Below are 16171 nucleotides of genomic sequence, written 5' to 3'. Positions count from 1 at the left end.
GGCAAGAAACAGTTGGTCCATGAATTAGAAGCTGTATTACTTGTAAACAATGCAAAGTAAAGACTGTCTTGTAAATCAAGTCCTTTTGATGTCCAGGTTAATCAACTGCAGCATGAGCTGTCCAAGAAAGATGAGTTACTGCGAATTGTCTCCATTGCTTCTGAGGAGAGTGAAACTGATTCCAGCTGTTCTACACCTCTCCGGTTCAATGAGTCCTTTAGCTTATCTCAAGGTTTGCTGCAGTTGGACATGCTGCAGGAAAAGCTCAAAGAACTGGAAGAAGAGAATATGGTTCTTCGATCCAAAGTACAGTCAACTTAATTCCCACTCTCCTTTACCTTAAAGGCTATAAGGTTTAGGTCCAGGTAGTATTATGGTGAAATATGGTATAACTAAGGATTTTCTATTAATATTCCAGTTAGGGAAGTGGCAGCTAGGGCACAGGTGTTTGCCTTCCATTGTTTCTTAGGTCCCACTGAAAAGTGGATAGTAGCAAACTGACAGGTGCAATAGAGAAATCCACAGCATAAAATATATATCTTGTGGAGTTTATACCAATAACTAAATAATTACAACTAAGAACTATATTGGAAAATTACAGTGTTTCATGAACCTATATAATGGCGGCTGGGGAAGCAGATCAAAGAAGTCCTACCTAAGTAAGTGACATTAAAAAAAAAAAAAATGAGGGAGTTCCCATTGTGGTTCGGCTGGTTAAGAACCCAATTAGTATCCGTGAAGATGTGGGTTTAATCCCTGGCCTCGCTCAGTGAGTTAAGGATTCTGCATTGCCACAAGCTGCAGCATAGGTCACAGATGCAGCTCGGATCCCGTGTTGCTGAGCCTGTGGTGTGGGCCTGTAGCTGCAGCTCCAATTCTACCCCTGGCCTGGAAACTTCCATATGACGTTGATGCTGCCTTAAAAAGAAAAAGAAAAGAAACAGAAGTGACATTTGAGTTGAGGTTAAGGATTAGCCGATCACAGCTGTGTAGTGGAGGGGAGGGGTTTAGGGTGGGGAAGAGCAGGCATGTACAAAGGCCCTGAGGGGAATGAGGGCAAGACGTTTGTCATGCCCTTTTCCATATCCTTATTTTATGATAAAGCTTTAATTTTTTTTCCTTTGTAAATGATGAACTTTTATCTTCAAGTGAGTATTAAAGGTATTTTTAGCTAATACTATAAAGTCATTAGAAGATATTATCACATACTGATTTTTTTTTCTTGAAGGCGTGTCACATAAAGACAGAAACTATTACCTATGAAGAAAAGGAACAGCAGCTTGTCAGTGATTGTGTTAAAGAACTTCGTAAGTATTCTGTGTTACAGCCTTTGGACAATTCTTTGGTAGGATATTACTAACTCAGAAATTCGATCTTCAGTTTCAGGAGAAGCATCTCCAGAACAATTTTAAATAATTAACTGAAAATCTTGGAATATCACATTGAGTCCACAACTCTAAAGTACCATATGTGCTTTTAAGAAATATCTTTGTTTCAAATTGTCATCATCATTAAATAAAGACCTTTATTTCTATCCATTACAGCATTTTAGAATGAAAGGAACCACAGGTCTTATTTTGTTGATGAGGAAATAATCCTACAGAGAATATGGTTTGCAAAGTCAGGAAATTGATTAGTAGCAAAGCTGAGGCTTAAACGGTGGCATAAAATGTAACATTCAGTCAGTATTAAATGCCAGCTCTGTGTCTATAAAAGAATATGTTTTGGCTTCATATATTGTTGACTAAAATAATTCAAAAAAATAAATCGGTTGGGAAAAGATTAGCTTTACTAGAGAAAAAACATTAATCTCTCTATAAATAGCCTCTTATGTTGGAAAAGAAGATATGATAACATCATATCAAATCATTTGGACTGTGGGCCTCAGAATGTAGTACCTTCTGCAGAATATTAGAGAACCAGAAGGAATGTAAATTGAGTCTTCTCTCTCAACGCTATCATTACCCACATTTTACACTTTAAAAAACAAAACAAAACAAGAAAAATGACTTTCCCAAGAGCTTAGATCCCGGTCTCCTGCCTCCTTCTTGCTGTCCTTTGAAATGTTACAGGGTTTCCATCAATTTGAAAATAGTTTTGTATAACACTGAGAAATAGTTTTGCCACTTGTGTTTAGATGCTAGAGTTTTTATATGAAATGAAGATTTATTTCCCCCAGTGAATTATAAAGCATTCAAGAATGCTAGGCTATAAGAATTGCCTTAGAGGCCTTCCTCAGTTTGCTGGGTATCCAAGGAAGTCTCTCTCCTACAGAAGCATCTCAGTAGCTTTAACAGATTGTGACTCTTCCATTCTGGAAATATTCCTTGTTAGGTTTGTTAAGTTTGATTTTCATTGCTTTGGGTATCTTACTTTTATCCCTGAAGCTTTCTCAAAGACAAAAATGCCTTGGCACTTGCAAAGATATATAATTCACCTCTGTCTTTGCAGCCTTCTTGTCTTTCATAAAGAAAAAGATTGAGGCAAAATCTTTAGCTTCCTTGTCTTTACAGGTCCTCTCTTTCGCTTCATTGCCTCCTATTAAATTCCTACATGTACCTGTTTCAGAAGAACCTTTAATTTTCTCTGTTGTGTTATTGAAATTTATTATTTTAAATGTATTTTAAAGAAAAATCAATTCATGATAGTCCAGTGCTTGTTACAAAATAGGATTTGCCCCACAGGCCACAGTTTGCCAACCTCTACCCATATTTACATTAATTTTTACATGTTTTATTTTGTTTTCAAGGTGAAACAAATGCTCAGATGTCCAGAATGACTGAAGAATTATCTGGAAAGAGTGATGAACTGATTCGCTACCAAGAAGAGATCTCTTCTCTCTTGTCTCAGATTGTAGATCTTCAGCACAAACTTAAAGAAGTAGGTCCATTTGTTCAAGAGATGTTTGTTTGCTAAGCACTGCCCTCGTACTGGGCATTGTGCCGAGTGCCAGATACAGTAAACATGGTTGTTGCCCTTTACAGTGCTTTAGTCTCATTGCTGTTTTAGACTTTTGTCGTGAAATATCATGAATAACTACCTTCAAATCACTATTTCTTTCCGTAAAATGGAATTATATTTTCCTCAGAAAGTGTGATGTGAATTACCGACTTATGCTCATTGTCGTCTGAACACCCTGATGGATATGGCTTTTGAAAAGTTAGCCTTTGGTAGTCCTCTAGACTGTATCCCTAAAAGACACTCTTAAGAAGTTTTAAAAAGAGAGAGAGCAACCTGTATTTTATATGGGAAGGCTTCACTTGTGTCTCTTTTAATGTGTCGTTAGCATGTGATTGAGAAGGAAGAACTGAGACTTCACCTCCAAGCTTCCAAAGATGCTCAAAGACAACTAACAATGGAGGTAATAAGATCTTCCTTTATTTTATATAATATGGGAGGAGAGGAATGAATAGTTTCTTCTTTGTGAATAAGAATGATTAAAGGTGATTACCAGATTTAAAACAACAACAAAAGATTAAAATGAAATAATGAGATCTAAAAAGTAAAACTTTTGAAAAATTCTGTCAATAAAACCAATAACATGGCATCCTTCATGATTAATAGAGAAACCTTGACTTTTATAAGTTTCTTTAGGAATATGTGACCTTTTACCAGTCTACATTAACTAACCCAATAGTTTTTTTTGTTTGTTTGTTTGTTTGTCTTTTTGCCATTTCTTGGGCCACTCCCATGGCACATGGAGGTTCCCAGGCTAGGGGTCGAACCGAACCGGAGCCGCAGCCACCGGCCTACACCAGAGCCACAGCAGCACGGGATCCGAGCCACATCTGCGACCCACACCACAGCTCACGGCAACACCAGATCCCCAACCCATTGAGCAAGGCCAGGGATCTAACCCGAAACCCCATGGTTCCCAGTCGGATTCGCCAACCACCGAGCCACGACGGGAACTCCCCAATAGTTTTTAAAATAAGATAATCTGCATTTTTAATAAGCACCCCTAGCGCTAGTGGTTCTGATGATCCAGTCCATATAGCACACTTGAAGAAATTTTTGAAGTTAAAATGTACTCTGAAAATTATGTATTCTTTTAACATGCTTGTGTATCTACAACAAAGAAGATTCTGAAACAAGGGAGAAGTGTTCAGGACGATTGAGCACCCTGACATCTTATACAATACCTTATTGACTTGATTTTGTCATTTATAAACTTAAGAGTGATGTTTAAAAATATGCACGTATAATATTATGCTAAACTAACTTGACCATGGCTGTTACACTTCTTATATAAGGGGTTTTTTTCAGGGTAAGAAGCATTAAATGTTGAATTGACAGTACAGTTGTCTCAGGTACATTTCAGATTTTTAGGAAATCATGCTTATATATAATCTGGCCAAGATACCCCCTATTCTGGCAGCTTGAAATATATATACCTTTCTTGCTTAGTTTGTTTCAGAGTCTTTGTATTAAGTTTATATTCATAAAGTTAGTCCTCTGATAAAAATAAAACACATCCCAATGGGTTTTTTCCCCATGGTCATTTTGAGACTATGATAAGGTTTACTGATTGCCATCCTTCTTTCAGCTACATGAGTTACAAGATAGGAATATGGAGTGTCTAGGGATGTTACATGAGTCCCAAGAAGAAATAAAGGAACTTCGGAGTAGATCTAGCCCTGCCGCTCATCTCTACTTCTCCCAGTCATGTGGAGTTTTTTCTGGGGTAAGGAATTGGAAAAGATGTTACATGCTTAAGGAAACTTGTTTAAGATTGGATGGTTCTGAGAGTAAAACAATTTCTAATGACGTAGCACATTTGAGAAGAGATTACATGGTTTGTCCTTGTTGATGGAATTCAGTTTAGGCCTTTGTTTGCATATCTTTGTCTACCCTTAATACTCATATTTATTGTAGCCTTCCTTCTAACAGATGACTTTCCATATCTGTTGTAGTATGTGAGATGAACCCTAAGGAAATTAGGTTTAGGTCTGTGTACCATAGAGCTTGTTAATCTTGAGTCATCCTTACCCTAGTCCCACCACATACCACTTACTCAAATAGTACTCTGAACATCTCCAACTTCTTTTAACAGATCTTGAGTTTCTTGGTAAATTTAACTTCAGTTAGAGTATAAGCCCCACATGTGCAGGAATCATGTTTATTTAATTCATCAATAAACAATATTTATTTATTGAATTAAAGAAATTAATGAAAACTTCTAAGTTTATACCAGAATTTGTCATGTTGGTTCAGAATTATTTTAACAATCAAGTTCTCACTTATATGCAATCCTGTGAAATTTTGTAAGAGACTATAAATTTTAGTAGATTTTGTAAAGAATATTGGGGCAGAATTTTTGTTTTTTTTGTTTTTTTGGGGTTTTTTTGTTGTTTTTTTTTTGTCTTTTGTCTTTTTTGTTGTTGTTGTTGTTGCTATTTCTTGGGCCACTCCCGCGGCATATGGAGGTTCCCAGGCTAGGGGTGGAATCGGAGCTATAGCCACTGGCCTACGCCAGAGCCACAGCAACGCGGGATCCGAGCCGCATCTGCAACCTACACCACAGCTCACGGCAACGCCAGATCATTAACCCACTGAGCAAGGGCAGGGACCGAACCTGCAACCTCATGGTTCCTAGTCGGATTCGTTAACCACTGCGCCACGACGGGAACTCCCCAGAATTTTTGTTAACTTTTTATTTTGAAATACTTTTAAACTTAGAATATCATTCCAACTGTAGTGCAAAAAACTCTCCTATTGTCCTTCACCTAGACTCCTCAATTTTAACATTTTACTACATTTGCCATATTGTTCTCTTTATTTTTTCTGGACCATTTAGCAGAAAGTTACAGATAACTCTATTACCCCTTAATACTTTAGTGTGTATTTATTAAAAAGAGAGACACCCTCCTACATAACCACATAACAACCATCAACTTTAGGATATTGACATTGCTATGATTTGATCACTGTCTCATCCACAGAATCCACTTAAATTTTGCCAATTGTCTCATCAATATCTTTTGAAGGATACATTGCATTTGGTTGTTTCAGTCTGGGATAGTTCTGTCTTTGCTTTGTCTTTCATGACCTTTGCAGAATGTCCTCAATTTGGGTTTGTCTATTGTTTCCCCACTATTAAATTCAAGCAATGCATTTTTAGCAGAAATAATGCTGTGCTCTTCTCAGTACATTGCATTGGGAGGCCCACATTGTCTATTTATCCCATTATTGATGGTGTTAATTAACTTTGATCTCTTGCTTAATAATGTAGTATCTGCCAGTTTTTTTCCACTGTCAAGTTTATCTTTGTTAATTAATGGTTAATTGAATTAGTGTTACTAATTAGCTTTGCAACCTTAACCAAGTGATCAAAATTACTATTTTCATGAGGTGATACTTCAAGATTGTTTAAATATTCTGTTCCTCATCAAACTTTACCCACTAGTTTTAATACCCATTGATGCTTTATATCTGCCTTAGTTACTACAATGATGATTGCCAAATGGTGATTTTCTAATTCCATTATTTTTTCAATGTTTATTGATTGGCATCCTTTTGTAAGTTAGAACTTTTTTGTCTCATTTATTTATTCATTTGTTCATCAAATTATGTCAGTATAGACTCATGGAGTCACAGTTTAATCAATGGATTATAATCCATTATTACTGTTTTTTATTTTGATACTTAAATTTTCCCAGATATGGCCAGGGGAATCTCCTTCAAGCTCATCTTGTCCTTTCCCTGGCCCAGTCCTGGGATCATTCATTTCTCCAAGGAACTCTGGTTATTTTTAATGAGGAATGATATTTAGAATCCAAAATCTGGGTGCTAGCTATCCGTTGCCACCAGAGTCTCATTGCTTTCAGGCCCTCTAAAACTGGCAAGTATGTTTATGTTCATACACACCCACATGAACACATCTCTATCTTTCCATTCATATCCATGTTTACATAGTGTCTATTTAAAAATCATGAGTTCATACAAGCACCCCCAGTTCCAGCGATTTCAGTTCAGCCCCACTGAGCATGCCACCCATGCTGTTGAATCTTCATTCCTGGCCAGGGAAAGGGGGAGCTTGCCTAATTTTCTTTTTATAGTATAAAATTTTTACCAGAAAAGAAAAAAGTTATGTGGTTATTATAGAAAAGTTAGAAATTACAGAGATGTAAAAAAAAATAGTTAAATACCATCAAATCCTGACCTCCACAGGATTACTTTTAACATCTTGATTTATAGCCTTTCAAATCTTTTCTTTTTGTGTGTCTGCATATGTAATATTTTTATTTATCATAATTGGTTTTTCCCACTGTTTTCCTGTAAAAATATATCATGGAAAAGTAGTTGGTTCCTTGTTAAAAGTTTCATTTCCAGAATGTCTCTTTTTCCCCCTGTATTTCAGCCTGACTATTTTCTTGTATTTTCTTTTATTATAACACCAAAAGGATTCTGGAAACTCTGTTAATTAAGTTAAAGACAATTTATTTCTCCTAACAGGCTTCTTAGGTAATCACTGTAGTAATAAGCTCAAACTCTTTTTCCTAGGAATCTCTGGCAGCTGAGATTGAGGGGACCATGCGGAAGAAATTAAGTTTGGATGAGGAATCTTCTCTCTTCAAGCAAAAGTGAGTACCAGTCACATGTGTTGTTACTCAGCCACCAGGATGGAAATGAAAAAGAAGTCACAATCCAAAGTGATCGGTATTATGAGATTCAGTAGTAAATCTGCTTACAGTTTAGTTTTTTCCTCATAGTGCTCACATTTGTGAGAACATTCTCTTGTCCCGAAATTTATTTTTTAATAATTTCTCCTAAGCTTCAGAGACTAGTCAGGATGGCTTTAGTTTTAATGAACTTACATGTCTCTTTTCTAGAGCACTCCAGTGGCAGGCAGTGGCAGTAATGAACACTTCTTTTTTGACAGAGTCCAACAGAAGCGGGTGTTTGATACTGTCAAAGTTGCCAATGACACACGGGGCCGCTCTGTCCCATTCCCGGCCCTGCTGCCCATTCCAGGCTCCAACCGTTCAAGTGTCATCATGACAGCAAAACCTTTTGAGTCTGGTTTACAACAAACAGAGAACAAAACGATCCAAGGGGGCAACTTGGAGGAGGACCCAGGGTAAGAAACGTAGATTTACACCAACTCCCCAAGGAGTTTGTGCTGCCCCAAGGAGGTTCTGGAATGTCAGTTTTCATTTAATAATGATTCCCTCTATCATTACTTGTAATGAAAAGACTAAGTTTATTTTTATTTTTATTTTTTTTAGGGCCGTACCCACGGCATATGGAGGTTCCCAGGCTAGGGGTCCATTCGGAGCTGTAGCTGCTGGCCTGTATACCACAACCACAGCAATGCAGGATATGAGCCACGTCTGCAACCTACACCATAGCTCATGGCAACGCTGGATCCTTAACCACTGAGCGAGGCCAGGGATAGAACCTGCATCCTCATGGATGCTAATCAGATTGGTTTCCTCTGAGCCTCTACAGAATTCCCAAAAAGGTTAAGTTTAATTAAGTATATTCAAAATGGAGTTTGCATTGAACTATAAAATTCTTTACTGTTTTCTTCTTTGGCTTGGCAAAATTTGAATCTAAAGCTTCATGTTCAAAATCAAATTTGTTTGAATCTGTTTGGTCATTGGCAGCTATGCATAGCATTAGGTAACACTTTCTCATAACCCATGCTCATAATCTCAGCTCCTTTGGTGCCTGTAGAATAAACAATAATCTTGAATACCTACTGAGGAAAAGTAGATTGCTTTTCAATTCCTACTTGCTTAAATTTGGATTTTCTTTCTTTTTTTCATTAGTTCAGTTCATTGACTTACATACAACTAGAAATTAGAGAAAAATACTGGGAAGTCAGCTGAATGTTTTTGAAAATTAGATGTTTGGCACCTGAGAGACAGTTTCCTAACGCAGAAGTCCATCACCCTGAGTTTTCAATTGCATTGCCTGCTCTGTACAGGTAGATTCTGTACCCACAGTAGTATTATGTGTCAGTACTACCTCATTGTTCACAGTTACCTTAAGAAAAGATCTAACAAACAGATCTATTTGAATTCACACATGGAATAACTAAAACTCGGCTTTCTACTCTTTCTTTTGGTATCAATTATAAGATACCTCCAATTTTTAAAATATTTAATGGAAAAAAATGTATTGCAGAACTATGAGAAAGCAGTATTTACAAATCTTGTTGTTTTCTTTTAAATGTCTATAATATTCATAGAAAATTCTATGGCCCAATTTAAAATTTTCTATTTTTGTAGCTAATGACATGTCATAATTTAATGGGTAGCATTTTTTTTCTTTCTTAAGAGTAGTAAAATAATGATACCCCTTGCCATCAATGGTATTATAGATTCAGTGAAATATGGTAATATTTAGTTTTTTGACTGTCTAAACTGAATTTATAGATGGTCATTATCTGTCGTTTCATAAGTTAAGTGAAACAGAAAAGTTAGTAAACACAACGTAGTAATAAAGTATGTTTTGGCCTATCTGAAATCACTTGAAATGATCTATTAAAATGTTATATAGTAGTATTAGAGATTTTAGTATGTTGTTACTATTTCTGTATTCCCCGTATCTAGGGAAAAAAATACAGGTTTTTAAGATCAAGCTCTTGAACAGTCCCCATTGTGGAAAGGAGAGGTCTGTGCTGTGCTCATGACTCTCACAGATCTAGTCAGTGAGTGTGGTTTTCCTGTAGGAATGTTCAGAAGGTGGATCAACCAGGACCCTCTGCAGAGAGCGATTTGGCAACAGCACTGCATCGTCTGAGTCTGCGGCGACAGAACTACTTAAGCGAGAAGCAGTTCTTTGCTGAAGAATGGGAGCGGAAGATCCAGGTTCTGGCTGACCAGAAAGAAGGGGTTAATGGCTGTGGCACCCCCACAGAGAGCCTTGCCTCTTTCTGCACGGACCAGTCAGAGATCACGGACCTCAGCAGTGCCACTTGCCTTCGAGGTTTTATGCCTGAAAAATTACAAATTGTCAAGCCCCTTGAAGGTAATAAATAAGTAAAGGCCATTTCTAAGCCATGTTGTTTATTGGCTCTGCCTTCCCCCAGAATTGAGATTTCTCTTGTAATTATAAGAACCCTGTGTGCAGAAGATACTTTTTATCTCTAAATCTTTGCTGTCTGTGTGACTGTGCACTGCAGTACTTTGTGGAAAAGGAATGAGGAGATCTGCAGTCTCCAAGCCATCAGCTGTCAGTTCTCTTCAACTCATGTTGTTTTTATACAAATATGAGGGAGGAGGAGTAATCTTATCTTGTCCTTTGCTAAAGAATATCCTTGACAGCAGTTTTCATGGTAAAATAAATCTAATGTAGTAGATGAATAAAATAATCTAAATGTAATACTTCATCTCCACTTTTTCAAAAAAGAGTTCTTTACCCAAGAAGTGTCATTTACTTAGAAATATGTGTGTCTATATTTTTCTGTTGTTCAGTTCTTTTAATTTCAGTTCAGTTCAGTTTAAGATGGAACTTGAATTCAAAATAGAGTTGAATTGAGTTGAGCTGTGGCTCAGCAGGTTACAAACCCGACTAGTATCTACGAGGATGCAGGTTCAATCCCTGGCCTTGTTCAGTGGGTTAAGGATCTGGCATTGCCGTGAGCTGTGGAGTAGTTTGCAGACACAGCTCAAATCCCATGTGGTGTAGGCCGGCTGTAGCTCTGATTTGACCCCTAGCCTGGAAACTTCCATATGCTGCAGGTGCAGCCCTAAAAACCAAAACAAAAAAAAACAAAATAGATTTCTTTGTTTTATGGAATATTGACAATCATCAGATGCTCCTCTGCTATTATCATAAAAGGGGTCTGCATTACGCAAAATTTCATCTTAATGTTTTGGTAAAATTTGCCTTTTTGAAGTTAACTTTTGAAATAGATTATTACTCATACCTTTAGCGTCTTGTCAGTCTTCCACGGAGAACTTTAATTTACAAATTTTACCAAAATATTAAGACCAAATAAGTAGCTTTATTATTATCATTACTTTTTTACACATATGATTTTATTTTATTTTATTTTGAATTTTATTGGAGTACAGTTGACTTACAATGTAGTGTTAGATTCAGGGTTATAGCAAAGTGGATCAGTTATACATATACATATATACATTCTCTTTCAGATCCTTTTCCCATGTAGGTTATTATAGAATATTGAGTAGATTTCCCTATGCTATATAGTGGGTCCTTGTTATTTAACAGTTAGTAGTATATATTTGTTAATCCCCAACTTCTAATTTATCTTTCCCTGCTGTGTTTCCCCTTTGGTAGCCATAAGTTTGATTTTGAAGTCTGTGAGTCTATTTCTGTTTTGTAAATAAGTTCTTTTCTATCATTTGTTATTAGATTCCACATATAAGTGATATCATATGATACTTGTCTTTCTTTGATTTAGTTCACTTAGTATGATAATCTGTAGGTCCATCCATGTTGCTGCAAGTGGCATTATTTTGCTCTTTTTTATGGTTGAGTAATATTCCATTGTATATATGTACCACGTCTGCTTAACCCATTCCTCTGTTGATGGACATTTAGATTGCTTGCATGTCTTGGCTATTGTAAATACTGCTGCAGTGAATGTTTGGGTGCATTTATCTTTTCAAATTATGGTTTTCTCCAAGATATATGCCCAGGAGTGAGATTGCTGGATCATATGGTAGTTCTACATTTAGTTTTTTAAGGAATCTCCATACTGTTCTCCATATACATGTAATTTTAGCTTCTCTTTCAAGATTTAATATTTTTAGGCAATTTTAAACATGCCCCCCTTTTGGCTTGCATACGCAGGATCACAAACTCTGCATCAGTGGCAGCAACTTGCTCAACCAAATTTAGGAACCATTCTTGACCCACGGCCAGGTGTCATCACTAAAGGCTTTACCCAGTTTCCCAAGGATACCATCTATCACCTCTCAGATTTAGAAGAAGATGAAGAGGAAGGTATCACTTTTCAGGTTCAGCAACCTCTTCAAGTGGAACAGAAACCATCAATATCCCAGCCAGTAACAGGAATCTTCCTGCCTCCCGTGACTTCAGCTGGTGGTCCAGTTACAGGTGAGAAGAGGGCTCGGTTGAGTTTATAATACCAGTAATACTTGACTTTCCGCATAGCTGTATGGTCACCTGACTGTCTCTAAATCTTACTGGAATTTACTCAATCTTGAATATAAGATAATGGAAATCTGTAACATAAGTGGCCCTTCTAATTCCCTCTGCTTTTTAGCTAACCTGCGTAAATAGATCAGGCAGAGAGAGAGAGAAAGAGAGAGCAATTCACTTAGTGGATCACAAACCTTTGGACTCAGGATCTCTTTACACTCTTAAAAATCATTGAGAATTCCAGAGAGCTTATCTGTGTGGGTTGATAGATACCGTATTAGAAATCAAAACTAAAAAATTATAAAAATATTTATTAGCTCAGTATTTTAAAATAGTTACTTGTTAACACAAGTATGTTTTATGAAAAATAGCTCTATTTTTCTAAGTAGTGAGAAATTTTTATGGTTTTGCAAGTCTCTGGTTTATGGCTTAATAGAAGATAGTTGGATTGTTATATCAGCTTTTACATTGGGTCCTTTATGGTATGTTGTTTTGATTGAAGAGTATGAATAAAATGCAGCCTTACACAAATAGGTAGTTAAAAAAGGAAAAAGTATTTTAATAGCCTCTGAGGTATTAGTGGATATTCTTTGATATTATACCAAAACTTCATCAGTGATAGTTTCTTTAAGGTTTGTAGCAATGTGAACCTAAAACCCTATTAGTGAACTTTTCAAACTTTGCCACATTAAAATCTATTGGTCTGTCCTACACTTAGAATGCATCTTTTACCCATGCATGATTTTTTAACGGCATGCATTGGTCATTTGGAAAATATTGGTTCACTGAGTTACATAGTTCTTCCAAATGTTGGCACTTTTCATTATATGATATATTAAAAGTGTGTGATATTACCACCTTTCTCATTGGGTAAGTCTTTTAATGTTAGAAAGCTTTTAAGGAATTCCCATCGTGGCTCAGCAGAAATGAATCTGACTAGTATCCATAGGACGTGGGTTCGATCCCTGGCCTCACTCAGTGGGTTAAGGATCCAGCATTGTTGTGAGCTGTGGTGTAGGTCACAGATGTGGCTTAAATCTGGCATTGCTGTGGCTGTGGTGTACGCTAGAAGCTATAGCTCCAATTCGACCCCTAGCCTGGTAACTTGCATATGCTGCAGTTGCAGCCCTAAAAAGATAAAAGAAAAGAAAACTTTCAAGCTCTCAGTGATGGATACAAGTCTACCAAAACACTAATTTTCCCTTGGAAACTCAAATCGTATCCCTGGCAACAAATCCTATCAATTATTTTCCTGAAGAGTCAGGCTCACTACATTCATTTTCAAGAAAATGTTGCCAGATATCCAAGTCTGAGTAATTGTAGTTTTTGTGTTACTTGTTCTTTTAGGTAAAAATGGTGTTCTACGGGGGGAAAAATGTAAAACTTAATTGCACATGTACTTTTCCCTCAGAAAACCATTGTGTCGTGGTATGTGCAGTGTTTAATGCTTATTTCCTGTTCATCACACAGAATAGTAAACAGATTCAAAGGACAAGATTTAATAATTTTTACTTCTTCATCAGGGACATTTTTGTGTGATTCTGGCTTTTGTCTTTTTCCTACTGTAATTGGATGGCATTGGCGAATACCACTTGTACAGCTTGGCGCCATCACCTTGCCTTGTGCGAAGGCACCAGCAGTTTTACTTTTGCACCAGCAGTGCAAATGCCAACCCAGTCAAAGAGGCAGATAGCATCTTAACATGGCTGTGAGAGTGATTTTGGCCTGTAGGTTCCCACCAAGGTGCAAACCACACTTGGAGAACTGCTGGAGTAGATAGTTTAACTAGAAATATCTGATGACTAGCTCTTAGCCCGAGGGGTTTTTTTAAATGCATTTTTTTCAGACTGTGTTTTTGTCTTATTTCTAAGCTATTTTAGATACTTTTGAATTACAGTTTCAAATTATTGAAGGATTCGGCTGTATACTAACCAGTTGATACTAATGTAATATTTATATCATTTCTAGATTTGGGAATTTTTGTACAAAAGACACTTGATTAAGTGCTATATTATTAATAAATTATGATGAACGTTTTACATTATTAACCTAGTCTTTCAATTTTGTATTTGATTTCCTAAAACTCTTTACTTTAGTTGCAACCTCAAACCCAGGAAAGTGTCTGTCGTGCACAAACTCGACATTCACCTTCACCACCTGTAGGATCTTACATCCCTCTGATATCACTCAGGTTACTCCCAGGTAAGAAGGGCTGGGCACTTTGAGGCTTTACAGCTTCCTCAACTGTGTTTTCATGAATTTCTTTTTTAATTTACTGTCTCCTCAGAATTTTAATCAGTGTTCTGTGATAATTTGTCTTTAGAATCCTTGCACGTTGTATTCTCATTTGATCATTATTTCTCTGAAGTAGGCAGGGTAAGCAAGTATGTAGTGTCTAAATGAAGAAAGTGAGGCATATGGAGTTCCCGTCGTGGCGCAGTGGTTAACGAATCCGACTAGGAACCATGGGGTTGCGGGTTCGGTCCCTGCCCTTGCTCAGTGGGTTGACGATCCGGCATTGCCGTGAGCTGTGGTGTAGGTTGCAGACGCGGCTCGGATCCAGCGTTGCTGTGGCTCTGGCGTAGGCCGGTGGCTACAGCTCCGATTCCACCCCTAGCCTGGGAACCTCCATATGCCGCGGGAGCGGCCCAAGAAATAGCAACAACAACAACAACAACAAAAAAGACAAAAGACAAAAAAAAAAAAAAGAAAGTGAGGCATAGAAAGCTCAGGTGGCTGGTCCAGGGGCAGACAGTGAGTAAATGATCCAGATGGAACTACGTCAGAGTTAGTCAAACTGTAAGACTTGAGGGACCAGCCTTCCACACAAGACTGCTCTCACTTCTGATGCCACCTGCAAATTCAGGGACTTCCCAAAACCATGTTCTTGTTTAGTAAATTTTCCAGAAGGACTCGCAGAACTCACTGAAAGCTGCTATTGATGTGGTTTTGTTATTATTTATTGCAGGGAAAAGTTACAGGATAAAATTAGCCAAAGGAAGAAACACAGAGTCTGGGAAGGTTCCTCACACGAAGCTTCCTTTATCCTTAAGATTCATTACTTCCTGGCATCTATGTGTGACTGTAAACAAGGGTATTGCCAACCAAGGAAGTTCACCTTAGCCTCAGCGTCTGGATTTTTTATTGAGGCTTCAGTGTGTAATCACGAATGACTGATGACCCATATGGTTGAACTCACCTCTGGGTCCACTTACCTAAAGTTTCCACCTTGAATCACCTGGTTGCTCTTTCTATTATGGCCAGTCACCATCTTACAACTATTGGGTGTGGCCAGGTCCACCCCAAGATCTAGTATGGCCAGCCTCTACCCTAAACAAATGCACTTTTAGAGATATGGCACAGATTACCTCCCAGAAGCTGAAGGCAAAGCCAGAACCCTCTGGGCATTCCAAAGTATTTATTATACAGAATAGAGTAATAAGCAATATTGCCGCAATTTCTATCCCATCAATTCCCAAAAGACTCTAAGGTGGTTTTCAGAGATTTGTAGAGCATTGCAGAGATATGTTAACTGGAAGTAGAGAAGAAAAATGAAGCAGAGAGGAATCAAGAGAAAGGATATAAAATGGATAGGTAAAACTAGTGTACAAATTGTGCTATAAAATCTTATATACTTGGTAAGTAAGGGGAGCCATGTACTTGAGTTGTAACTTTCTAGCTGCCAGTGTGGAGGGAAAGGATATGATTCACAATGTCTGTAAAAAAGCAAATTGATTGTTTAGGTAAGCCATTTGGGTGCTTTCTATAAAGACCTCAATAAAGTGTCTAATAAACAGACACATCTGCAGTTTTTCTACCTTATTCAAATAGTCAGCACGATAACAGATTTTATAAAATTGGTTCCTGAGGAGCCTCTCCACACATCCTTTGGTTTGGTAGTGGTTATATAATCTAGGAAGGGATGGGCAGTTCTACTACAAAGCAGAGACAGGGAGACTGGGAGTACAGGAGACAGACCGCCTCAGATTAGAGTCTCCTAATTGGACTAGCTTACTAAGGAGTCAAAAAGTTTACTTATCGACCCTAAATTTGCATTTTGTTCATAGTCTTTAAAAATCTTAATATC

The 16171-nt window shown here is 37.4% G+C and overlaps 1 protein-coding gene across 4 annotated transcripts in view; it reads left to right on the top strand.

Annotated features, from left to right (window-relative positions):
* TRAK2 (trafficking kinesin protein 2) overlaps positions 1-16171 on the top strand; it is a 64499-nt gene that overhangs the window by 42907 nt on the left and 5421 nt on the right. For all 4 annotated transcript variants that reach the window (XM_047773232.1, XM_047773234.1, XM_047773231.1 and 1 more), the window contains 10 exons: positions 97-306; positions 1229-1307; positions 2750-2880; positions 3287-3361; positions 4547-4684; positions 7504-7583; positions 7883-8080; positions 9680-9978; positions 11773-12039; positions 14181-14286. In XM_047773232.1, the coding sequence (XP_047629188.1) occupies positions 97-306; positions 1229-1307; positions 2750-2880; positions 3287-3361; positions 4547-4684; positions 7504-7583; positions 7883-8080; positions 9680-9978; positions 11773-12039; positions 14181-14286 (1583 nt within the window). The remainder of the gene's footprint in view (positions 1-96; positions 307-1228; positions 1308-2749; positions 2881-3286; positions 3362-4546; positions 4685-7503; positions 7584-7882; positions 8081-9679; positions 9979-11772; positions 12040-14180; positions 14287-16171) is intronic.

The sequence above is a fragment of the Phacochoerus africanus genome, chromosome 3 (genome assembly GCF_016906955.1).
Source record: "Phacochoerus africanus isolate WHEZ1 chromosome 3, ROS_Pafr_v1, whole genome shotgun sequence".
Classification (NCBI taxonomy): Eukaryota; Metazoa; Chordata; class Mammalia; order Artiodactyla; family Suidae; genus Phacochoerus; species Phacochoerus africanus.
Note: the sequence above shows the minus strand (reverse complement) of the source record. Positions and strands in the feature narration are given on the sequence as shown.